The sequence below is a fragment of the Eumetopias jubatus genome, unplaced genomic scaffold (assembly GCF_037043125.1).
Source record: "Eumetopias jubatus isolate StellerSeaLion01/CBP00866 unplaced genomic scaffold, mEumJub1_p1.0 scaffold_17, whole genome shotgun sequence".
NCBI classification, from domain to species: Eukaryota; Metazoa; Chordata; class Mammalia; order Carnivora; family Otariidae; genus Eumetopias; species Eumetopias jubatus.
In genome coordinates, this window is record NW_028274823.1 from 9,482,803 (window position 1) to 9,508,639 (window position 25,837).

Consider the following 25,837-nt stretch of genomic DNA (forward strand, 5'->3'; position numbering starts at 1 on the left):
TTTTACTACTTTGTAAATTGTGAGGCTAATGTGAGCCCTGGAGCACTCCTCCTGGTGAGACACATTTCTCCTGAATGACAAAGGAAATATGATGCTATTGTAATATATGCTGTGAATGTCCCCTGAGTTAGAAAAGACTAGAAAAGGTGAAATGCAAATCCTCCCAGTGACTGTGGTCACAGCCTGGTCCCTGGAGGGCAGTCCTGCTGTGCTATGGCAACATGAACAGAGGATCTAAACGAGCACTTATTTTAAAGAATAAATTCACCAAAACATAAAATGAGTGTGGACAAAGATACAAATGTAGGGACCCGAAGGGGTACGTGTACCCCAATGTTTATAGCAGCAATGTCCACAATAGCCAAACTGTGGAAAGAGCCAAGATGCCCATCGACAGATGAATGGATAAAGAAGAGGTGGTATATATACACAATGGAATATTATGCAGCCATCAAAAGGAATGAGCTCTTGCCATTTGCAACGACGTGGATGGAACTGGGGGGTGTTATGCTGAGTGAAATAAGTCAATCAGAGAAAGACATGTATCACATGACCTCACTGATATGAGGAATTCTTAATCTCAGGAAACAAACTGAGTGTTACTGGAGTGGTTGGGGGTGGGAGGGATGGGGTGGCTGGGTGATAGACATTGGGGAGGTTATGTGCTACGGTGAGCGCTGTGAATTGTGCAAGACTGATGAATCACAGATCTGTACTTCTGAAACAAATAACACAACATATTTTAAGAAAAAAGAAAAAGAAGATGATAACAGGAGAGGAAGAAAAGGGGAGTATGTCAGAGGGGGAGACGAATCATGAGAGATAATGGACTCTGAAAAACAAACTGAGGGTTCTAGAGGGGAGGGGGTGGGGGATGGGTTAGCCTGGTGATGGGTATTGAGGAGGGCACATTCTGCATGGAGCACTGGGTGTTATGAACAAACAATGAATCATGGAACACTGCACCAAAAACTAATGATGTAATATATGGTGATTAACATAACAATAAAAAAATAAAAAAAAATGAGTGTGGAATGCCCCACTTTCATAAAAATAAAACATTTTAAGCAAAGATTCATTGAAAATAAAGCATTACTTAAGACAAATAGTTTCCAAAGTGGTTAAATTTATTTTTAAGTGCAAACAGATCACTCTTCAACACATATACAACAGTTCTAATTCCCGAAAATGACATCTGCTGGAGAGAAGCACAATCTTCTTGATTCACACGCCTCAATCGTTCCATGCACAACCACGGCACGTCATACTTTCAACATACCAGAGGAGGGCTCTGGGAAGCACCTGCATAAGCTCAGAAAAGGGAGAGTTCCTTATACTTTCTGTTTATTGAGCTAAAACAGGATGAATTCTCCCATTTTACATCAAACACTGAAACTAAAGTATTCATCCCAACAAGGAATAAGCCAGTTCTGATTTTTACTTTCCAACTTCCCACTACAGTGTATTGAAACACAAAATAGCAGCCCCAGGAGTGGCCCCAGTGTCTCTGTATATCGTCAAACATTGCCATCTTACTCATTATCTGAATTAAACACTACAAAATGTAAATTAGCGATCTGAGTGTAAGTATCCAATTTTCCATGAAAAATCAATTAGAAAAAGAAAAATTATCAAATACTCTAAGCATTATTTTTCATACTCCTAAGACTATAAAATAAACCCCTTTATAAATAAAAAATGTACTTCTATCAAACACGTTATACAACACAGACTCATGAATTGCTTAAAAATCCTTAACATTTTAAACACTAAACCCAGAAATACACATAAATTTCTGTAAGAGTAAACAACATTGCAAACAAAAATAATTGATGACCCTATCATGTTAATCTTAGTGCACAGTCCTGGATTGACAGTTAACAAGTACAGTTAAAATGAACACTGAGGTCACGTGATGTAAGTAAGCTGATGCTCCTCAAATGACATTAAATACTTGCTTTGAACTCTGGGGGTTTAGGCTTTGCAATAAATATGTAATAAATATCTGCAGTACATCCTACATGTTGAGCACTTATCTTTCTCCATTTGAAAGTCTTTCTCCAGAGTCACACTGTCTAAGGGCCGTCCCAGGGGGTGGGGAGTAGGGATGCTGCAGCAGGTCCATCAACAGAGCCATCTTCGTATCCATGTGTTCCTGGAGTCGATATATTCGCTGATCGATGTAGTCCACAAGTTTCTTTTCCAGCAGTTCCATATTTTTAGTAAGAATCTTTTCCAAGTAGGTGCACACAGGTTGCTCTTCCATTCTAAAAACAAATGTTAAAAAACCAGTAAAACAATTATCCCTGGTATCGTAACAGAAACCACCGAACTGTACTGAAACAAGCAGCCAACGTACACTGCGGAAATCTGTCTCCGCAACGGCGCCGTCTGGGTACAAGGTATTTCCGGGTGCCAAAATACACCTACCAACAGCCAACCACAACCCCGAATGCCCAAAGCATTCTGTATCTGATTCTTTCAACATTTCAACATACAAGTGAAATGAGGATAGAACAACGAAGACAGAACGTCTACCCTCACAGAACAAGTCTCTTACAAAGGGTCTTTTGATTTTGAGCCCCAAGTCAAAACTGATCTGGCCCATTTTTTTTTAAGGTCTCCACGTATGTCTTCCAAGAACTTCCCCAAACAACCCTACAATTTCAAGTTTTGTCCTCGTCACCCACACCACCTCACTAAATAATGGAAGGTTCTTTTCTAACCTAATATGAAAACATTTAAAAATGAATGTAACTGGAATGGGCAGATAGGAATAAAAATAGTAAAAAGGGGCGGCTGGGTAGCTCGAGTCAGTTAAGTGTCTGACTTCAGCTGGGGTCATGAGCCCAAGGTCCCTGCTCAGGGAGGAGTCTGCTTCCCCCTCTGCCCCTCCCCCCGCCCATGCTCGCTCTCTCTCAAATAAATAAAATCTTTTTAAAAAATAAATAAATAAAAAGCGCTCGTTTCTCAAGCTCACAACCAATGAACACCAGGACAGTGACTTTCAGGGCGTGGTCCACAAACCCCCGGGGTCGCCATGACTTCTTCAGCTTCCGTAAGTGCCAAGTGTTCTTACACTACTACTAAGACGAGGTCCGAACTCTTCATCCTCGGATCCTCACCAACATACAGTGACATTTCCCAGAGGCTACACGAGGTGTAATGTCACTGCTCAGGTGATCAAAAGAAGTTGTGGTTGAGTATTTTTCTCTTTCTTAGACTTTCTGAAGGTAGTCAGTTGAAGGTATAAATATTTTCTTCAGAGATCAACCCCGTTTATTCATTTATTCTCAGTACTTCTGTGGTCTTACTAGCTACTGATGCTATAAGCTGGAGGGCCACATAGATGAGAATGCAACCAGAAGCTAGTATCGATTCTATACTTTTCACATAATACCATTCTAAGGTTGCTTAGAAAACATATTTCTCATAAAAATTGTTATGTTACTGTATAATGGGTTTGTTATCTTTTCTTTAAAGACTTTATTTATTTATTTGACAGAGAGAGAGCACAAGCAGGGGGAGCAGCACGGGGAGAGGGAGAAGCTGGCTCCTTGCTGGACTCGATCCCAGGACCCTGGGATCACGACCCGAGCCGAAGGCAGCCGCTTAACCGACTGAGCCACCCAGGCACCCAATGGGTTTGTTATTTTTAAACCAATGAATCCTGTGCTCGCTTCGGCAGCACATATATTAAACAAATGAATCCTTTCATATACTCTACATAAATAAAGGGCCTTTAGAGTCCTCAATCATTTTTCAGAATATAAAGACCAAAACGTTTGAGAACCCTCTAGAATATATGAGGGGTTTTTAAAACGGTTATTTTTTTTTCCAAATAACTCCAGATTCACAGGAAGTTGTAAAGATACTAGAGTTCCCCAGTACCCTTTACCCAGTGGTCACATCTCACCTAACTCTGGCAGAGTACAAAAGCAGAAAACTGATGTTGGCACGCTGTGCGTGGATGCCGTTCTATCACACGTACACACATTCACGTGAACATCACAACTGAGCTGCACAACTCTTCCCTCATGACGAAGATCTCCCTCCTGCCACCCCCTACACTCACACCCACTCCCCTAACGCCCTCCACCCCTAACACCTGGCAAGCACCAATATGGTCTCCATCTCTACAACTTTGAGGATGTTATGCAAATACAATCACACAGAATGTGACCTCCCGAGATGCTCTTTTGTTCCTCAGCACAATGTCCTCAGGAGCCATCCAGGTTACTGCGGGTGTCAGTGGTCCGTTCCTTTTATTGACCACCACCCTGTGATGTGGATATACCACAGTTTAAGTGTTCATCTACTTTAAGACATTTTGGTTGCGTCCAGTTTTCGGCTGTCACATAGAAATAAAGCTTTCTTTGCATGAAGAACTGGGCATAGTTTCCTGTGTGGACCTAAGTTTTCATTTCTCCAGGGTAAGTGCTCAGGGGTAGGACTGCTGGGTCACACGGTAAATGTTTACTTCTCAAGAAACTGCCAAAGGGTTTTTTAGAGTGGCCACAGCATTCTACACCCCCACTGCCAATGTAGAAAAGACCCAGTTTCTCCACATCCTCATCAGCATTGGGTATTGTCACCATTTTTTGTTTTTATTTTAATCTTCAAGTAACTGTGCAGTAGTATCTTGTGGTTTTGATATTCATTTCCCTGATAGCCATGAGGTCAACGATGATCATCTTTGCACTTGCTTATTTGATATGTGAACCCCTTCTAGTAACATGCCTCCATGTCTGTTGCCCATCTTCTGATTGAAATTTTTTCCAACGTGAATTTTGGGAGCTACAGAAATGCAGGCCATTTGTTAAATTTGTGACTTGCAAATAGTTTCTCTCACTTTGTATCTGTATCTTAATCCTCTTAACGGGGTCTTTCACAAGGCAGAAGTTTTACATTTTGATGGGATCCAATGGATCAATGTCTCCATTACCGCGATTCTGGCATCATCTAAGGGTCTTTTCCTACTCTCAGGTCCCCAAATGTTCTCCTACATATTACTGGAAAAGTTTGATAGCTTTATGCTTGTTTGTTTTTAAAGATTTTAAGTAATCTCTACACCCAAGGTGAGTATCAAACTCACAACCACAAGATCAAGAATTGCACGCTCTGCAAAAAATAAATTAAAAAAATTAAATTAAAAATTAAAAAAAAAAAAAAAGACTTGCACACTGTGCCGACTGAGCCAGCCAGAAGCCCCTCTAGTTTTACGTTTTATGTTTAAGTCCATGATCCATGTTGAGTTATAGCTCCTAAAATTACTGGAAACAGCTACAGGCAGCAGTTAGTGAAACAAATCTGTTTTCCTCCAACTGATTCTTCTATCTACGAAACCTAAACCACATTTGTCTGAAATACTTACGCGACACCAACCACGCCTTCCCCAGCCTTCGTGATGCCTTCCTGCCACTTGGTGTTACGTCCCACACGGAGATGGTTAACCTGACTACATAAATTCTGGAGAAACGGTAGCAACTCAGAGTTAGGTACATTTGAGTTGTCACTCGCTTTTTTCGGCAGGAAAGAAGAAACTGCGTTTCTGAGGTCACTCTCAAGAAGAGAACGGTTTTGTGGCACAAGGTTATACTCTTTGAGGTTTGTAGTGTTTCCTCCACCCGGTGGCTGTGGACTTTTATCAACGTAAGCATTTAAGTCTTCAGTCAGGGTTCCAGATGTCAATCCGGTTCTAAAAGGGAAAGGCGTGGAGGGGGACTTGTCTGAGGCTCCTGAAGCAACTGACGACTGCAGGTCGATCATACGTTTGTAGCCAGTATTTCCCAAAACCGACTGAAGCTGCTCTCCGATGGGAACACAATTCTAAGCAAGGTAAATAAATACATGTTACTATTGGTAGTAGCGACAGCTAACTTTTGGGGTAATTACTGTAAGTCAAGCAACGTGCATTCGTTCATGTGATCCTCTAAACATCCATAGGATGTAGGCTACAGTCTTAAGTTGAGGAGACCACAGCGAAGGTGAAACCAAGGCTAAAGGTAACCTGGCTAAGGTAACACAACTAGTGTAACACACCTAGTAAGTGGCAGAACTGGGACATGAACCCAGACCACCTAACTCCAGAGTCAAGGCTTTTAATGGTTTCACTGTAGTTTTTGCTAAAGGAAATATTAAATGCTTAGTAAAACTGCATTAGCATTAATGCCTCCACTACGAAGGCCTCCTTAATTTACGGTAATAAAACACAGTACTCTCAACTGAGGCACAATAATTAATAATATTCTTAGATTTAAATATCACCCATCGAGTTTCCCATATAATAAGCTAGCCTAAGGAAATCTTTTATAACTAGCTTATCATGGAAGATACACCAGTAGCTTATACACTAGAAGGTTGATGTTTCAGGGCACCCGGGTGGCTCAGTCATTCAGCGTCTGCCTTCGGCTCAGGTCATGACCCCGGGGTCCTGGGATCGAGCCCCGCATCGGGCTCCCTGCTCGGCGGGAAGCCTGCTTCTCCCTCTCCCACCCCCCCCCGCCCCGCTTCTGTTCCCCTCTCTCGCTGTGTCTCTCTGTGTCAAATAAATAAATAAAATCTTTGAAAGAAGTCCGATGTTTCATCAGTACAGTTGCGACATCTGCAATGACTAAAATGAGCCAACTTTTGGCTATGTCTGCCTTAATGATTTGTAGGATAACAGATTATGTTTTACGGCCTCAACTGAACTGGCCATGCTATATTATTTCATGACAGGGTTCTGGCTCACTTCTGAGATGAGGTTACAGGCTCTCCCATACAGGGGCATGTTCTTCCTACGCTCCTTGCTATGCTCTTCAGTTTTTCTACAAGAGCAAAGCAAAACTACCTCTAGCCTACTAAACTGTTTAGTTATAGGGCTGTATCCTAAATTGGAAACACAAAACTCTATTCTTATTCGGGAGATATCAACACATCCGTACTCCTGCTCAACACCTACTGAAAGAGACTGAGACAAATACTATACAGCTTAGCTAAAGAAACTCGGTATGTACATTGTCTAGACACTCTAAAAAATGATCCCTGGACTGAACCAAACCAAAACGCATTTGGTCAACAAGTATTTACCAGAAATCTACTCTGTGCTTCCGGCACAGAAAATAAGTGGCTGAACAAAACAAATGAAAATCACTGATATGTGGAACCAATACGGGAGCAGGGAACAATGGAAAGAAGCAGGGAAGGAAGGAAAGTAGGCAGGAAGGAAGGAAAGTAGGCAGGCAGGCAATAGATCATGTGGACGGAGATGGTGATAAATGCTTTAGGGAAAAATAAAGGAGGCAAGGGGAATAATGAGAGCCAGGGAAGTCGGTGGTGTGGGGGCGGGGGGGCGGGCAGCAGGAGGGTCTCCATGAGACTTCTTTTACTGATCTGTACTTTGGAGGAATACTCTCTATAAAGAAATGTTATCTTCTACCGAATGCAAGGTTTGGATAAACCTTAAATTATTCCTAGAAGACGGACTGTATATAATTATATAAATTACATGTATTGTACATTATATATACAATACATACAATTATATACAAAATTTTAAAATTCAACAACTCTCCTTTGATAGAAAGGAGCCTTACTCAATCATGATGACAAAGCTAAATTATTTTTGGTAGTGGTAAACAGTCCACAAAAACCTTCATGACAGAAAAATGAAAATTCTTTTAATTGAATTTTTTTTATAGAGAGAGAGAGAGAGAGAGCATGATTGAGGGGGTTGGGGAGAGGCAGAGACAGAGAGAGAGAGAGAGAGAGAGAGAGAGAGAGAGAGAATCCCAAGCAGGCTCCATGCCCAGTATGGAACCCGACTCGGGGCCTGATCTCGTGACCCTGAGATCGTGACCTGAGCCAAAATCAAGAGTCGGGCGCTTAACAGACTAAGCCACTGAAGCACCCCAGGAAATCAAAAATTTGGTATAAACAGCAGTGAAATCAATGTCAAAATTGTGTATGGCAACTAATTTGGCAGAAATTTTAATTAAGAAAATGTAAACGCAAATAAGGTATTTGGTATGTGAGGTTTTTCTTTTCTGATATACCAAATCTGGATTAGAAGAAATCCACTGATTATAAAAATCAGTCATATTTTTCTCAGATGAGAGCTTTTAAGGTAATTTCCTTTTCCTTTTCATATTAAATATCACGGAATTCACAGGTAAGTCTATATGGCAGTGCAGTGAATAAGCCAACTTTAGGGGCTGGTGGCTATTCTTCTGTTTCCTTTTGTTTCATTTAATTCAATTCTTTTAATTTTCTTGTGCTGTCTGACACATGTTGCCATGCAAGGTCCACCAAACCCTTTTCAAAGCAGGCAGGGGAATATGTATGAAATAATTTATACATATTTATTGCTTAGGATCCATGTCATATGTTGTATGGGAAACACTGACAAGAGTAGCTGAAAAGGACATAAAAGCATTCATGCGAAATTATGTCCATATACCTATACGTGAATATGTAAAGATTTAGATGTATGTATGTGTATCTGTGCATACACATCATTTTATATGTGCGCATATTTACCCCCAGACTCGTGAAAACTTAAGGGTCTATTTCTGAACATCTCGTCAGATATCTGAAAGGACCAACTTTTATTATAAAAAATGTAAACAGGTATCACCTTGAAAAAGCAAGAAAAAAAGACATTTGTATTTCAAAGGTGAAAAAAGCAAACTGTAAATCCTGCATAAGTATGTTTTCTTCGAGAAAAATGGGGTGCATCCTTTCATTCAGGCAACATTACATGAAAACTATAGGCTAGGCACTTTGATATAGAATTCCTATTCAATTTTGCTAAGTTGTGAAGCAAAAACAAATCAAAGCCAGCAAATGTTAACTTCAAATATAATGAAATAAGAAAAAACTTTAACAAAACTTTCAAGAACACAAGCAACCCCAAAGCACAGGTGAAGCCGGGAAAGGTAGAGGGCTTCTAACGAAGCTTCCCAGGTCACTTCTTTCCCCTTCAGGACAGGCCCTGCCCAAATTAACGTAGGAAGGTTCTAAACAGTGTACGCGGTTACACAGCTTCCGCCGAAGGAACATTTTGGTCATGAAACATCCCTACTATATTTATTTAAGATTTTATTTTTAAGTAATCTCTACACCTAACGTGGGGCTCAAACTTATAAGCCCGAGACCGAGAGTCGCACACTCCACCATCTCAGCCAGCCAGGTGCCCCAAAACATCCCTACTTTAGACTTAACAAACGGTTACATAGCTTACATGACATTTTCCAGGGAGACAGTCCGTAGATTCCTGCTTGTTAGTAACACGCAATCCTAGAAAACCAGGTATGCCCCGTAAGAATCATCCCATAAAGAGAGCCTCCCCACTTGGAAGAGGTCTTTTATTAGCATGTTTAAAAGAACATTTAACTGAATCACCTTCCTTCTTCCGCAGGGTTCCCCAAATGGCCCCGTATACAATGAGTTAGTGGGGGGAGGGGGGCACGTCACAACACGTACACTGGATGGAAGGACTTGCAGGTATTTCTACAGACGCAGGAAACTCTAGGATACACACCAAGCTGGGGAAGAGAATGAAAGCTGGGAGAGCACTTTTATGATTTATTTAAGGCACTTCTGAATGGACTGAAATTAATAGCAGGGAAAACAGGTTATTTTTGGAATTCAACCAACAAACTTAAAACCATGACACACACACAAAAAAAATCTATCCATGTTATCTTTTTCCAAAGTTAAGTGTTTAGAACATAAAGATCAGTCCACGAGCTGACTGTACCTCATTAACCCTCTCTGATGTTTCCAAAGTCTTGCACACAAAAAATAATTTCGTCTTGTTTCACATTTTCTATCTCCATGGGATCCTTCTCCTCGATCACTTGTTCTTAGGATTCTTAACTATGCGTTAAGAATCATCTGGGGATGCCTGTTTGATACAATGCCTGGATCCCACCTTCTGGGTTTCAGGTCATTGGTGACAGCCAGAAATCGGCACCTTATAAACATTCCAGGGGATTCCGATACAGGGAAGCTCCTTATCTCTATCATTCTTGAAACAAACCCATTTAACCCGGGTACCTCCACATTCCAACTACCCCCATTTACTGCCCAATCCCTCAAGATCTGGTTTCCATATCACGATCATTCAATCTGAACCCTGAAGATCTCCAAGAAGCACTTAGTTGATAACCCAAAAGGCACATATATCATATTCTTATTTGGAGCCACAAACAGGACAGACCAGCTCCCCGTTTGCATGAAGCTGATATTCTAATGAGATAAACAGACCAACATATAAACAACAACAAAATAGTCAAGAAGGCTCTGATGAAAATATGATGCAGATTTGGAGGGAAAGGCTATTTTAAACCGGTGGTTGGGGAAGGTCTCACTAAGGATGTAACATTTAAGTTGAAATCTTAATAAAAAGGAAAAGCCAGCCCTGCCCCAGTCTGGGGAAGAGGCTTCTGGAGAAAGAGAAAAATTAAGAGTGCAAAGGTCCTGAACACACTTGAATATCTGAGGACTACACACATCAACATATCTGGAAGCCAGGTGTCCCAGGAGATTTGGCAGGAGATGGGGTTAAGGAATCAAAGAAGGCCCAGATCTTAGACGCCAGGGTAAGGAAGCTGGGTTAATTCTGAGTGTGATGAGAAGAAGTCAGAGGGCTTCACACAGGGAAGGATGAGTCTGATTTACCCTTTGAGATTATTCTGGTCACCCTGTGGAGAATGGACTGCAGTCGAGCAGGAGGACCAGTCAGGGACTTCCTGAGGATCGAGGTGCGGTGATGGTACGAGAGAAAGAAAAGTATGGAACTGGTACTTTTTTGAAACCCTTCTTTCCAGGGTTCCCATGATAACCATCAACTCTCCCATTTTCCCTATCTTGCCCATTGTGTCAGTGACACCTGTACTAAATTACTATTGGTAAAGCTCACAAAAGGTACACAAGTTGTTTATTTAGACTATTTCTTTTAAACTCTCCCATGACTCCTTTATCCTAGCAGTATTACCGTTTAGATTTAGAACGTGACAAAATTTACGTCAAAAAACAGGAAGCAGGGGCGCCTGGGTGGCCCAGTCGTTAAGCGTCTGCCTTCAGCTCAGATCGTGCTCCCAGGGTTCTGGGATCGAGCCCCGCATCCAGCTACCTGCTTAGCGGGGAGCCTGCTTCTCCCTCTCCCACTCCCCCTGCTTGTGTTCCCTCTCTCGCTGACTCTCTCTCTGTCAAAAAGATAAATAAAGTCTTAAAAAAAAAAAAAAAAAAAGACAAAGCAATGCCAAATTACGCAACTACTTATGTCAGCACCACAACCTGAAATCAGGTCTCCTGACATCAGCTCTTCCCTCGCGCCCCTCGGTCACACCGCTGGTCTGCCGCTGTTCTCCTCCTTTCCTCCTCCCTATTATCCTTACCAAACCTAGCTACTCCCCATGGGCCTTTCTTCCTTGCTCCGGCTCTCCCTTCGGCACTTTCCCTGTCCTCTACTGGGTACATCTCTCAAACCTCCCTTCCGCTCCTCCACCTCCACCCGTACACCCTCTGGTGCTTCCAAGAGCTCGCAGCATCATCCGAGGCACTGTTTGATTCACATCTACAACTTAATATTCCCAAAATCAAGCTCCCTTTTTCCCAAGTGGTCTCCTACCTTGGGTTCCATTTATATCGTAGGTATCACCATCTTCCAAACCTCAACGTCCCCTTTAATTCTATTTTTCTCAGGCAATAGCAACATCAAGTTATCTAGAGCTGATGGCACCATCATGGCAACATCTCACAATCCAGCATCAGGTCATACGTCCAATTTTAGACCCTCCTGGACTCTCCTCTGGATGAGGAAAGGAACATGGAAGTGCTCCCCCTGGAGTCTCACATCCTACTGATTCACTGTTCCTTCTCACTCCTCTCACGCATAGCACTGGGTTAGAGTTTCTCAAAATGTGGGCAAAACCAGGCATGTACTTTTAAAAGTAACGTTCAAAACCCTCTACGATCCAACCCCAAGCTAAACTCCCCCAACCACTTCTTCACCCCAGAGAAGTGAACTTCTATTCATTTCCTAGCTATAGCCTGTTCCTTCTAGCACTGAAGAGTTAATCCATGCTATTTTCTCTCTCTCGAATTGCATCCCTCCAAATTTACTCGCTCGGTCCCATCCTTCTTCCTTAAAGACCTAGATAAAATGAGACTATATAAAGATCCTTAAAGACAGGCTACAAACTAACTGACCTTTGAACTTCCTAACGTGCTCAAAACATTGCCTTATTCACTGAGAAGGTGCTTAATAAATATTTGCTGAATGAATGAGTAAATTCATAGAAAATTGTAAAGATCTGTAGTAAGATATTTTGTAGAAGAGAACGTCTACAAAATGTTATTTTACAAAGCAAATAAAGGTAACGGTCAGATCAACAGTAAAAGTTCAAAGAAAAAACTTAAGTTAATACGTGTCCTTATAAAAATCCGTCATCCTGAAATTTTTTTTTTTTTTAAAGGTGTTCTGGAGGTTTTTTTTGTTTTTTTTTTAAGATTTTATTTATTTATTCATGAGAGACACAGAGAGACAGAGAGCGAGAGAGAGGCAGAGGGAGAAGCAGGCTCCCAAGGAGCAGGGAGCCCGATGCGGGACTCGATCCCAGGACTCTGGGATCATGACCTGAGCCGAAGGCAGACGCTTAACCATCTGAGCCACCCAGGCGCCCCATTCTGAAATTTTTAATGGTACCTGGACAGACTCCATGTCTACGTACCTGCTGCTGAAATTTAACCATATTCATCAGTTGCTGAGCGCCAGGTGACAACTTTGACCCCATGGCCTCCATGAGAGTTTGGACCCTCTGCAGGTCTATCCTTGATCCTAGAGCAGGAGGGCTGGTTGAAGAATTTGTTGAAACCCGCCTCAATTGTACCACAATTTTACTGATGAACACACACTGCTTTTCACCAAAGGAGAGCAACTATTATAAAACAAAGAAGTTCCGGAAAACAATAATATTAAACAGTAATCACTATTTAAGGTCACTTTTCTCTATAAGCTAGCAATAATGTACTTAGGAAAATAAACTTTAAATACACGTTCATTTTTAAGCTTTCCTGAAAACTGTAACGATCCGCACTTGTAATTTACCACAAGGCTCGTAGGAACGATTTACAAAAAGAATACCATGTCAAACTGAATACATACACAGAATATACAAAGGGGCTACGATAAGATTTCATTCACTTAAACTAATGAATAAAAATAAACTATACCCATCTGAGAACTTAACACAGCACAGCTGTAATAGTATTTAATACAAAAGAAGGCTTCACAAAAGTCTTTACTGAAATACGAAAACTAAGTCAGTCCTTTAGAATTGAGAATTTTAAGAGAAAGTTAGATATGGTCTAACATAACCTACTGGTTCACACACAAAAAGATGAGGTCAGGGGTGATTTTCCGACTTGTCAGAGGATTACCAAATTGGTAAAAGTCAAGCTTGGAACCTAGCCCTCTGGCTTCTATAGCAGCGTCCTGCCCACTGCTTTAGGCTGCCTTATTTCTGAACCAAAAGACATTTCTTGTGTGATATGGACAACAAAGTAGCAAAGTAGGAAGGGACCACGATTTAGAATCAGACAGAGTCAGTGATGACTCCACTTAGAGCCTGTGTGACCCCGGGAAAAAGGCAAAAACCTGAGTCAGGAATAAAATGAGGGAGGCTAAAAACAATGATTTTACATGGTTGTTAGGAGGATTAGGTGTTCAAATTCCCAGTACCTACCACTGGGAGTAAGTGCTCAAAAAGATGGGTCCGTGACTTTCAACTTTCATATACCACTGCCCCAGAACAACCTTTAGTAGGCCTAGGATTTCTCTAATGAGATTACTCTTAGCAGTCCCATAGAACTTCCACAGAATAGGTAACAAAAAACACTTACCTGCAGAGACACATACAAAACCATATGTAACGTGACAACACAGGTCAAGAACCCATAATCCAAGAACTCTGAGCGTGGCACCAAAAAGGTGACTGTCCTCAGCAATTAAGGAACCTCCGCATTAAATTTACACACCTACCTTCTAACCTCCCTGCTACCCCCCCTCTGCTTTTTCATCCCCATTGCTCCACCACTGAATATGGGACATATTTTACTCATTGAGTCAGCTTAGAATCTATTTCATCACACTAGAATGTCAGCAACATGAGGGCAGTCATTCATTATGTTACTGCTAATTCCTACATGCCTAGTTACAGTATCTAGCATCAGTAGGCATTCAAATTCTGTTGAATGCATGAAACACTTCATTTAAATAAATCTGGAAGCTATTGATATGTACTATATAAACCAGTATCTCGGAATAATCAGTTCTGTAAATTTGCTACCAGCAGGCTATGAAATTACTTACTGTTTCTTATTCTAAAGTCTCGTAAGCTTGTATAAAAAGTCACGTGGAGATAAAAAGATAGCAAGGATTTATTTCCTCTTTAAAAAACTTAAATTTAAAAACAGCTTTATTGAGATATAATGAAAGTGCCAAACAACCAAATGATTTCAAGTGTACAATTCAGTGGATTTTAGTACATTCACAGAGTTGCGTAGCCATTATAGTTTTATTTTATTCTATTTTTTTTCTTTTCAGATGTTTTTTAAGTTCTAGTTAGTTCACATACAGTGCAATGCTGCTTTCAGGAGCAGAATTCAATGATTCACTACTTACACAGAACACTCAGTGCTCCTCGTAACAAGTGCCCTCCTTGATACCCATCATGCATTTAGCACATCCCCCCACCCCCCCCTCCAGCAACCCTGTTTGTTCTCTATCTTTAAGAGTCTCTTATGGTTTCTTTTTTCTCCCCCTACCCCATATGTTCATCTGTTTTCTTTCCTAAATTCCACATGAGTGAAATCATGTATTTGTCTTTCTCTAACTTACATCGCTTAGCGGAATACGCTCTAGCTCCCTCCATGTTGTTGCAAATGGCAAGATTTCATTCATTTTGATGACTGAGTAATATCCCATCATATACATACACCACATCCTTAACCATTCATCAGCTGATGGACATTTGGGCCCTCTCCATAGTCTGGCTGCTAGAAACATCATTGTTGATAATGCTGCTATAAACACTGGGGTGCACGTACCCCTTCCAATTGTATTTTTGTATCTTTTGGGTTATTACCTGGTAGTGCAACTGCTGGGTCGAAGGGTACTTCTATTTTTAACTTTTTGAGGAACCTCCACACTGTTTTCCAGAGTGGCCGCACCAGTTTGCATTCCCACCAACAGGGCAAGAGGGTTCCCCTTTCTCCACATCCTCACCAACACCCGTTGTTTCTTGGGTTGTGAATTTTCGCCATCCTGACACCTGTCAGGTGCTATCTCATCACGGTTTTGGTTTGCATTTCCCTGATGATGAGTGATGTTGAGCATCTTTTCTACGTCTGTTAGCCATTTGTATGTCTTTTTTGGAAAATGTCTATTTATGTCTTCAGCCCATTTCTTAACTGGATTATTTGTGTTTTGGGTGTTGAGTTTGATAAGTTCTTTAAAGACTTTGGATACTAATGCTTTATCAGATGTCATTTGCAAATATCTTCTCCCATTCCGTAGGCTGCCTTTTAGTTTTGTTGTGGCCTTCACTGAGCAGAAAGTTTTCATCTTGATGAAGTCCCAATAGTTCATTTTGGGTTTTGTTTCCCTTGCCTCTGGCAAGAAGCTGCCGTGGCCAAGATCAAAGAGGTTGCTGCCTGTGTTCTCCTCTAGGATTTGGATGGTTTCCTGTCTCACATTTAGGCCTTTCATCCATTTTAAATTTATTTTTGTATATGGTGTAAAACAGTGGTCCAGTTTCATTCTTCTGCACGTTGCTGTCCAATTTTCCCAACAGCATTTGTTGAAGAGACTCTTTTTTCCGTTGGATATTCTTTCCCACTTTGTTGACGATTAGTTGACCACATAGTCGTGGGTCCGTTTCTGGGTTTTCTATTCTGTTCCATTGATCTACGTATCTGTTTTGGTGCCAGTACCATACTACCTTGATGACTACAGCTTTGTAGTATAGCTCGACGTCCAGAATCGTTAACGCCTCCAGCTTTGCTTTTCTTTTTCAGGATTGTTTTTGCTACATGGGGTCTTTTGTGGTTCCGTACAAATTTTAGGGTTGTTTGTTCTAGCTCTGTGAAAAATGCTCATGGTATTTTGATAGGGATTGCATTAAACGTATAGATTGCTTTGGGTAGTACAGACATTTTAACAATGTTTGTTCTCCTAGTCCATGAGCATGGACTATTTTTCCATTTCTTCGCGTCCTCTTCAATTTCATTCGTAAGTTTTCTATAGTTTTCAGAAAACAGATCTTTTACCTCTTTGGCTAGGTTTATTCCTAGGTATCTTATGGGTTTTGGTGCGAGCCATCGCACTTTTAGAACATCACCCAAAAAGTAGCCATGTTCCCACTGGCAGTCACTCCCCATCCCACCAATACCCACCTCCCCCAGCCCCAGATAGTAAGTAATCTACTTTCAGTCTCTGTGGATTTGCCTATTCTGGACCTTACATATACATACACACAGAACCATACAATATATGATCCCAGCTTCTTTCCCACAGTATGTTTCAAGGTTCATCTGTGTTTCTTTTTTTTTTAATTTTTTATTGTTATGTTAATCACCATATATTACATCATTTGTTTTGGTGTAGTGTTCCATGATTCATTGTTTGTTCATAACACCCAGTGCTCCATGCAGAATGTGCCCTCTTTAATACCCGTCACCAGGATAACCCATCCCCCTACCCTCCTCCCCTCTAGAACCCTGTTTGTTTTTCAGAGTCCATCATCTCTCATGGTTCGTCTCCCCCTCTGACTTACTCCCCTTCATTCTTCCTCTCCTGCTATCTTCTTCTTTTTCTTTTTTCTTAAAATATGTTGCGTTATTTGTTTCAGAAGTACAGATCTGTGATTCAACAGTCTTGCACAATTCACAGCGCTCACCGTAGCACATACCCTCCCCAATGTCTATCACCCAGCCACCCCATCCCTCCCACCCCAAACCACTCCAGTAACACTCAGTTTGTTCCTGAGATTAAGAATTCCTATCGGTGAGGTCATTTGATACATGTCTTTCTCTGATTGACTTATTTCACTCAGCATAACACCCTCCAGTTCCATCCACGTCGTTGCAAATGGCAAGATCTCATTCCTTTTGATGGCTGCATAATATTCCATTGTGTACATATACCACATCTTCTTTAGCCATTCATCTATCGATGGACATCTTGGCTCTTTCCACAGTTTGGCTATTGTGGACATTGCTGCTATAAACATTGGGGTGCACGTACCCTCGGGTCCCTACATTTGTATCTTTGGGGTAAATACCCAGTAGTGCAATTGCTGGATCGAATGGTAGCTCTAATTTCAACTGTTTGAGGAACCTCCATACTGTTTTTCAGAGTGGTTGCACCAGCTTGCATTCCCACCAACAGTGTAGGAGGGTTCCCCTTTCTCCACATCCCCGCCAACATCTGTCGTTCCCTGACTTGTTAATTTTAGCCATTCTGACTGGTGTGAGGTGGTATCTCATGGAGGTTTTGGTTTGGATTTCCCTGATGCCGAGCGATGTTGAGCACTTTTTCATGTGCCTGTTGGCCATTTGGATGTCTTCTTTGGAAAAATGTCTGTTCATGTCTTCTGCCCATTTCTTGATTGGATTATTTGCTCTTTGGGTGTTGAGTTTGATAAGTTCTTTATAGATTTTGGATACTAGCCCTTTATCTCATATGTCATTTGCAAATATTTTCTCCCATTCTGTCGCTTGTCTTTTGGTTTTGTGGACTGTTTCTTTTGCTGTGCAAAAGCTTTTTATCTTTTCATCTGTGTTTCTATATGCTTTCCATGACCGAATACTTTTCCATTGTGTGGGTATACCATGTTTTGTTTACACATTTAGTGATGGACCGTGGGGTTGTTTTCTTTGCAACCTTTTGGCTGTTAGGAATGATGATGAACATTCATGTACGTACCAAGTTTTTGTTTTGTTTTGTTTTGTTTTTGGTCCTCTAATTTATCCATGAAGTAGTTCGAAAGAAATACAGAGATTTGCCCAAGGTCACCTGACTAGGCAACAAAACAGGAGGAATATTCTGGGCCTATGCCTTCCAGCTCAGTAACTTTTCTCTGGGCTCCAGTGAGAACACTAAAGTTCACCTCTATGATATTTTTCACATTCAAGACATCAGTCCAAAGCCCTTTAACTTTTGGATGCTCTTCTCTAAAACTTCCCCAATTCCCTTCTTTCTTGATATACCTCCCTCTATCTTTCTTGATACAATAAAGCCAAAACTGCTTCTATTTTCATGACACCATATTTTTATACCAAGATAATAAGGAACAAAGCTGGACTAACCATATTACTGAACCAACAGAAAACAAGTACAAATTACACACAAACATTTGCAGTTGTCAAACTAGTTAAAATCTAGTGATGACTTACCTTTACTTTACAAGCATGACTGGAGGACTCCAATTTTAAGTACTTTTTGTAGAAAATAATTTTGTGCTCACTAAAAATAAAATAGAATTTAAATCAATTTTACTTCTATTAGTTTTAATAGTTACATTTAAAAATGAACTGTTCCAAATGAATAAACAAAGAAGTACCCGAATCAGCGATAAATAGAGAAAACAAACTGACGGTTGTCGGAGGGATGGGCAAAATGGATGAAGGGGAGTGCGAGGAGATACAGGCTTCTGGTTATGGACTCAATAAAGAGTGGGAATAAAAGGTACAGTACAGGAAATACAGTCCCTGATACTGTAGCAGACTTGTACGGTAACAGATGATATTGTAATAGCAGTATGTCAATGATATTGTACAGTAACAGATGGTAGTTACACTCGTGGTGAGCCCTGCATAACCTATAAAGATGTCGAATCACTGTGTCGTACACCTGAAACTAATGTAATGTTCTGTCAACTATACTCAAATAAAAAAAAAAAACAACAACACTTTTTCTAATTGTGTTTCTAAGCCATTACTTAAATCCTGAGATTGAATTCGGGTAGAATCCTTGTATCAGAACCTAGAGGAAAATCACACGCTAACGGGCGGACTTGTGGGTTACACACACTGGCGTCTGGCACAGTCTTGGGCCTGTGCACCATTTGTAACGGACTTCCTTTCAGAAAAACGTGTTCAACGTTCCAGACTAACTGCCAAATTGCTTTTGGGAAACAGACCACTGTGTGTTCACGGAGAAAGCCAAGAAGCAGGAGTAAGGACTGACTCTAGTCTATACAGTCTGACTAACTGGGACCACCCGCTACCCAGTCACCTCCCCCAGTCAGCTCGAAATTTCCACATTTACAACAACGAGAAAGCTTAGACTATCTCGAAGAGCCCGTAGAGGGAGAAACGGAGAAACTGCTACTCCTGCTGGTACGTGTTTCTCTTCTCTCCCCCGGCGTCTGGCATCTATGTCAGGCAATCAACAAACACCACAAGGGCTGAGCAAAGTCACACCGCTGCGCGAGAACACTCCTGCGTCAACGAGTTACAAACCTGTCATCCAGATCACTACAAACAGTCTTGCCCCTACTGGTTCCACAGTACTCCTCTCCTAAGTATACTTCCATATTTCTTGCTGAGCTCAAAATGCCAACAGAAACGATTTCTTCGCCTCCGTTAGGGTCACATCTCAGGTAAAGGAAGCAGGGCTTTTCATCGGGGCTGTTCAGGCTGCTCTTCAAAACCACCAGATCTCGGCTGAAAAGAAAAGCGTCCAACATTTTCCTCAGTCTACTTGTCCGAACACCGCTCACAACCCTCTTATTAGGCCACGGTCCTCCTCCTGACTCACTTCTTCATTTACCACTGAGGTCCCCCCACCTTCCCAAGCACCCAACGGACGCTCGGTACAGATTCCCAAGGAAATGCACACTCCGGACACCAGGGCTTCGCCCTCTGCACTTTCCTCGATTGCCGACGCGACCCCCGGTAGTTACTTCCCATTTCAACAGAAAAAGTTCGCTGGGACCTACTGCGTGCACCAGAGTGGGAAACAGAAGACACTACGAGGCAAACGCCTATCTTTTCCATAACGAAGCTGATGGGGGCTCTGGACAGTCACATTTACTAACGCCGACGCGGGTCCACAGGAGGCCTTTGCGGGTTTTGCGCGGGGAGGGGGAGGCGGAGCCCGGTTCCGACCCGGCGGAGGGTCAGCCCGGCGCCCGACATTCACGCCCCCGGCCCCGCCCCCCGGCCCCCGCTCCCGGCCTCCGCCTGCCGCCCGCTCCCCTCCCGGATCTCCGGCCCACACCCTCTCCCCGCACGGCCCCCACCTGCCTTCCTGGCTTCCCCAGGAGCGCCACCGTCCCGCACCGGCGGCCCCAGTCCCCGCCGGCCCGGCGCACCCCGGGGCAGGCGGAGCCAGCGGCTCCTCCCAATCCAAGTCCCGGGCGCCGAGGTCAGCCCGGGTGAGACGGAGGCTGTGGCCCAGGGCTCCGCAGGCGGCATCCCAGGAAGAGGCCAGCATCGGGCGGCGGGTCAGTCCCACGTCCTCGGCCCCGGTCTCCATTCTGCGGCCTCCAGCTCAGGCTGAGCCCGGAACCTCTCCTCCAGGGCTTGCGTTTCCGCCAGGGACGGAGGGGAGGCGAAGAAGCCGACCGACTTCCGGCTCGGCTGGCTTCAAACCCAAGACCCGGGGCTCCTCGCCCAGTCGGGAAGAAACCCAGGTTACGGAGACACGCATGCGCGAGCCAGCCGGGGGCCGCAACGCGCTTCCAAAACGGGGGCGGGCGGGGAAGTGGAGGGGCCTAACTGCAGGATGGAGCATGCGCCCCGACGGCACCTGGGCCTACCGCTGAACTGTGCGCCGGCGCAGCGCGGGCGCGCGGGAACAGGGCGGTTTGGGCACGTGGGCCCGCGGACCTAGCCGGCTTTGTGGACGATGGTTGCCGGCCGCCTCGGAGGTCGGCCCAGTGAGGCGAGTCGGTGTTCAGGTAGGAGTGGTGCGGTCGCTGCACGCGCCCCGGAGGACCTGCTGCCGACCGTCGCTGTGTCTGCAGTGGACGCCGCGGCCTGGCCGCCGACAGCGGCGCAGCGAGCGTGCGGTTTGGGTGCGTGCCTGCCGGCAGCTTGGCTGTAGCAGGCGGAGGTTTGCACGGCGTCCCCGAATGGCAGTGGGACCGCGGCGCCGGCCGGACGTGGCCGAGCCAGTGACCCGCTGGCGCTTGGGCGGGACGGCGACGGGGCTGACCTCGCGCCCTGTGGCCTCAGCGCTGGAGGGGAGGTGGAGACCGGGGCCCCAGGGCCGGCCCCCGCAGCCGTGGTCCGCACCCCTGGCCCTGGCAGGAGCGGGCAGGAGTGGGCAGGAGCGGGCAGGAGCGGGCAGGAGCGGGCAGGAGCGAGCAGGAGAGTGGCCTTGGGGCTCTGGTGGAGTAGCCTCTGAGCGGCGACTTGAAGGATTTCTAAGGTTTGGGTTCCGGAAAGTGGGGCAGATGGAACTTTCTAGTTGCCCCTCGGGGTAGAGGAGCGTAACTGGTGTCTCTCTGCTCCTTCCTGTTAACCTCATCTTGAAAAACCTGGATGATTAGATTTAAATAAAACTGGAATGTCAGCCTTCTTCAAATTTGGGCTGAATGCCATGTATTTATGGTGGTATTCTCTTTAGAAAATAGAAATTTTACTCTGTCTCATGTTCATTTTGTTTTAGGACTTCCTTTTCTGTCTTTTTGTTTCAATGTCAAGTAATTTTTAAAAATTTTTTATTGTTATGTTAATCACCATACATGACCTCATTAGTTTTCGATGTAGTGTTCCATGATTCATTGTTTGTGCATAACACCCAGTGCTCCACGCAGAATGTGCCCTCTTTAATACATCACCAGGCCAACCCATCTCCCCACCCCCCTCCCCTCTAGAACCCTCAGTTTGTTTTTCAGAGTCCATCGTCTCTCATGGTTCGTCTCCCCCTCTGACTTACTCCCCTTCATTCTTCCCCTCCTGCTATCTTCTTTTTCTTTTTTCTAAACATATGTTGCATTATTTGTTTCAGAAGTACAGATCTGTGATTCATCAGTCTTGTACAATTCACAGCGCTCACCATAGCACATACCCTCCCCAATGTCTATCACCCAGCCACCCCATCCCTCTCACCCCCCCACCACTCCAGCAACCCTCAATTTGTTTCCTGAGATTAAGAATTCCTCATATCAGTGAGGTCATATGATACTTGTCTTTCTCTGATTGACTTATTTCACTCAGCATAACACCCTCCAGTTCCATCCATGTCGTTGCAAATGGCAAGATCTCATTCCTTTCGATGGCTGCATAATATTCCATTGTGTATATATACCACATCTTCTTTATCCATTCATCTGTCGATGGACATCTTGGCTCTTTCCACAGTTTGGCTATTGTGGACATTGCTGCTATAAACATCGGGGTGCACGTACTCCTTCGGATCCCTACATTTGTATCTTTGTGGTAAATACCCAGTAGTGCATTTGCTGGATAATATGGTAGCTCTATTTTCAACTGTTTGTGGAACCTCCATACTGTTTTCAATGTCAAGTAATTTTTATTTTCCTTAAGGTCTAAAGAGTTTTGTTAGGATATGTACCTAGTGAGTCTACAGATTTCCCTCATAGCCGAAAGTAGAGCATTCATGTAAAACCTTTTCAAAGCTGAAATGGCCTAAAGGGAAGAGTATCCTCTGCTTCCCAAAGTTCCAGTGTTTCCACTTTGCTTTTTACAAAGACCTACATTAGTGCCTGTTTTCGATAACCAAAAGAAAGGTGAACAGGATTTCGTTTTTCTGAACATAAAACCTCAGTTTTAATGTAGTCCTTTTATTAAAAGCTAAGTGCGACCTTTGGGAAAGCAGGAGTTCCTTCGACAATACTTGTTTCATTGTTTTTTATCTGTGGAGCGCTGTTAGAAAAATTGGAATGTAAATTTTTGTAAGTAATCTGTTATCCAGAGTGTGTATTAGATGGATTCACCAAGTTTGAAAGAGAAACCCCACCAAAGGATCAGATATGTAGAGTATTCAGCAAGTTAGAAGTCTTTGGTTGTATGTATCCTAGTTTTAATGTTTTCAGAGATTAGTATTGATTCTAAGTTGTCTGCAGCAGTGTTTTGTTTTGCTTTTTCCTCTGTATGTCCTGCCTCTATGGTCATAACTTAACTTAGATCCATGTTAATCTATTGGACAGTCTCCAAAGGAAAATAGACTCTTTTTTACCAACCTGCAAGTTAATGAACAAGATGAATACCATGAACTGGGTTTTGACTTCCTTACATAATGCTGAAAGCCACAGGCCAGAAAACTAAAGACTGCTATAGTCTTTCCGTTTCTTTCATTCCCATATATCCAGTAAATCACACCAAGCCTTGAGATATATATATATTTTATATATGGTATATATTACATATATAATTATATATAGTTATAAGTATGTGTTATATATAATTTCACATATAATTTTATATTATATATATATATTTTAAGGCAAAGCTTCCTATCTTTTTCCATCTCTGCCTCTTCTGTTTCCAAGCACTTTCTTTCTTTCTTTTTTTTTAATGTTTTATTTATTCGTGAGAGTCAGAGAGAGAGAGAGGCGCAGAGGCATTGGGAGAGGCAGGCTCCCCGCCTAGCAGGGAGCCCGATGCGGGGCTCGATCCCGGGACCCCGGCATCATGACCTGAGCAGAAGACAGACGCTTAACCATCTGAGCCACCTAGGCGCCCTCCAAGCGCTAACTTTCATTCGGATAGTTTCAGGAGTTTCTTCAACTGGTCATTAGTTCCCGTTTTCATCTTCTTTTCATTCTGTGGACTGTCCTCTGATTTTCCTGCTCCTTAGCCACCATCATCTTTGCCCATTAGCACAGTGTATAAAGCCTCTGGTACTCACGACTCTTGCCTACATCCCAGGCTCCTCTACTTTTGCACGAGGTTTCCTCTCTACCTTTCTTCTCTACCTACCTGTCTTTTCTTTTGGATAGCAAGGAAAATCTGTTTATCATTGAAAACCAAGTATAGAACTCCACTTTGTTACAGAATCAATTACTACTTTTTCTGTACTACACTTAGAATCTTCAGGTACTATAATGTATAATTCTCTTGTGGTTCAGGACTGTATAAAATAATTCTCACATTTGTGTTCCCTACCATCTGAATGATTATTGAGATGAGGAATTATTTTATACCTGGTGGACATGTTCAGAATAGGTTTGTTGAATGGAATTGATAAGGAAAGCAGTATGGGTTCAGAACTTTATTACAATGTAAGAGGAGCAGAAAAAGGAAAAATCAGTAGATTCAATCTTATGCTTTTTTCAAAGCCAGAATACTTGTGGTAGTACAGAGGTCATTGTGATTTTAATGTGCTAAATTATTCTTACCATGAATTTCAAATGTTTCTTCTTGCCTTTTTTTTTCACTTTAAATAAAGAATAGAACATGTTTTTGAAAACTTCCCACTAGGATCACAATATAAGTTTTTGGCTTGCCTATTTTAAGGAGCAGTTTATTGTTAATTTAGGATTTATAGTGTGGATCATGACTGACGGTGTATTGTAACACAGTAGTTCACAGACTCTTTTGGTCTAGGACCCTTTACATGCTCGTATGTTGAATACTTCAAAGAGCTTTTGTTTATGTGGGTTTATATTACTAATTTAAAAATCAACACTTCTGGCTTCAGCTCTGACATGAAAAGAGTTTGGAATTTATCACAACCATCTTTACAACAACAACAAAAACGCTGAACAAACTGAAAATCAACGACTTCTTAAAAATCCACCAGATAATTGATGTCACAGGGCAAACAGCCATTCTGACCACTGGAGAGACAGGTAAATGCAGAAAATCCCAGTGGAGATCCACTTACTGGGAACAGAACCCTTTGGAGGGAGTAACTGAATTGCTGGAGGCTGAGTGTGGACTAGCTTGAGAGCTAGATACTCCTAGGAGCCCACTTTTAGGAGGCCCCATACTTCTGTGGGTTTGACTTCCAGGAATCCCACCAGATTTGCACAGTGAAGATTGGAGAAGAATTTCCTCATCCTCTCTGCAGGGGGAGGGAAAAGTAGCCATTTTGAAATACAGTCCACAGTGTTCTCCTGAACCAGGGTGTACTGTCAGGGAACACTACCAGTCTTTTGTGACCTGGCGGTGGGGGGGGAGGTGAGCAGTTAGACAACTCCAGCCTTCCTGCCACGTGTAGGGAGAGGGGGAAAAAAAGGAAAACAAAGACAAACACTTTTGAAGGTGACAAGCAAGGGACTCGGTCTGCTAAAAACCGATTTAGTCTTAAGATTAAGGAAAAAAAAAAAGATCATGGAATGCTTTCCTTCCCCAGTGCCTTGCCACCACATCAACAGGGCTCTGGTACAAATAAAAACAGTAGATTGCCATCAAGAGAGTAGGATGCAGACTATTTTAAAAGGAGTTTCTAGGGAAACCAAAAGACAATAGGGGGGACAAAAGCAAGAATACTAGAGGAAATTGAAGCCTCTGACACCTATAGTTACAGCAAACATTAAACATAGCCTAACTCCTAATCAGATTAACCTAAAACTCCACACTAACAATGTGATTACCTTGATTCTTATGCATTTCTCCATTTCCATTATGTCTGGCTTTCAACAAAACATTACAGTGCACGCTAAAAGGCAACAAAAACTTATGCCGAAGAGACAAAGCAAGCATTAGAACCAGTCTTAACGTATGACATGGATTTTGGAAATATCAGGGAATTTAAAATAACTAACATGTATAGATTCTATGCCATACTGTAGTAGCATGTATTGCTACAATAGGATTTCAGTTTGGAAGATCCTCTCTAGGGCAAAACAGGGCCCTCCTCATGGCAGTT

At 42.7% G+C, this 25,837-nt stretch overlaps 1 protein-coding gene across 1 annotated transcript; it reads right to left on the reverse strand.

Annotated features, from left to right (window-relative positions):
* Window positions 1–1,120: 1,120 nt before the first annotated feature.
* On the reverse strand, window positions 1,121–20,707 carry LOC114221849 (ATPase PAAT). The gene is made up of 6 exons (XM_028120015.2): window positions 20,295–20,707; window positions 19,513–19,716; window positions 18,445–18,514; window positions 12,720–12,926; window positions 5,375–5,829; window positions 1,121–2,267 (listed from the first exon to the last, which is right to left on the reverse strand). The coding sequence occupies exons 1-6, from the start codon at window positions 20,528–20,530 to the stop codon at window positions 2,033–2,035; spliced, it is 1,407 nt and encodes a 468-aa protein (XP_027975816.2). The 5' UTR covers window positions 20,531–20,707; the 3' UTR covers window positions 1,121–2,032.
* Between the last annotated feature and the right edge of the window lie 5,130 nt (window positions 20,708–25,837).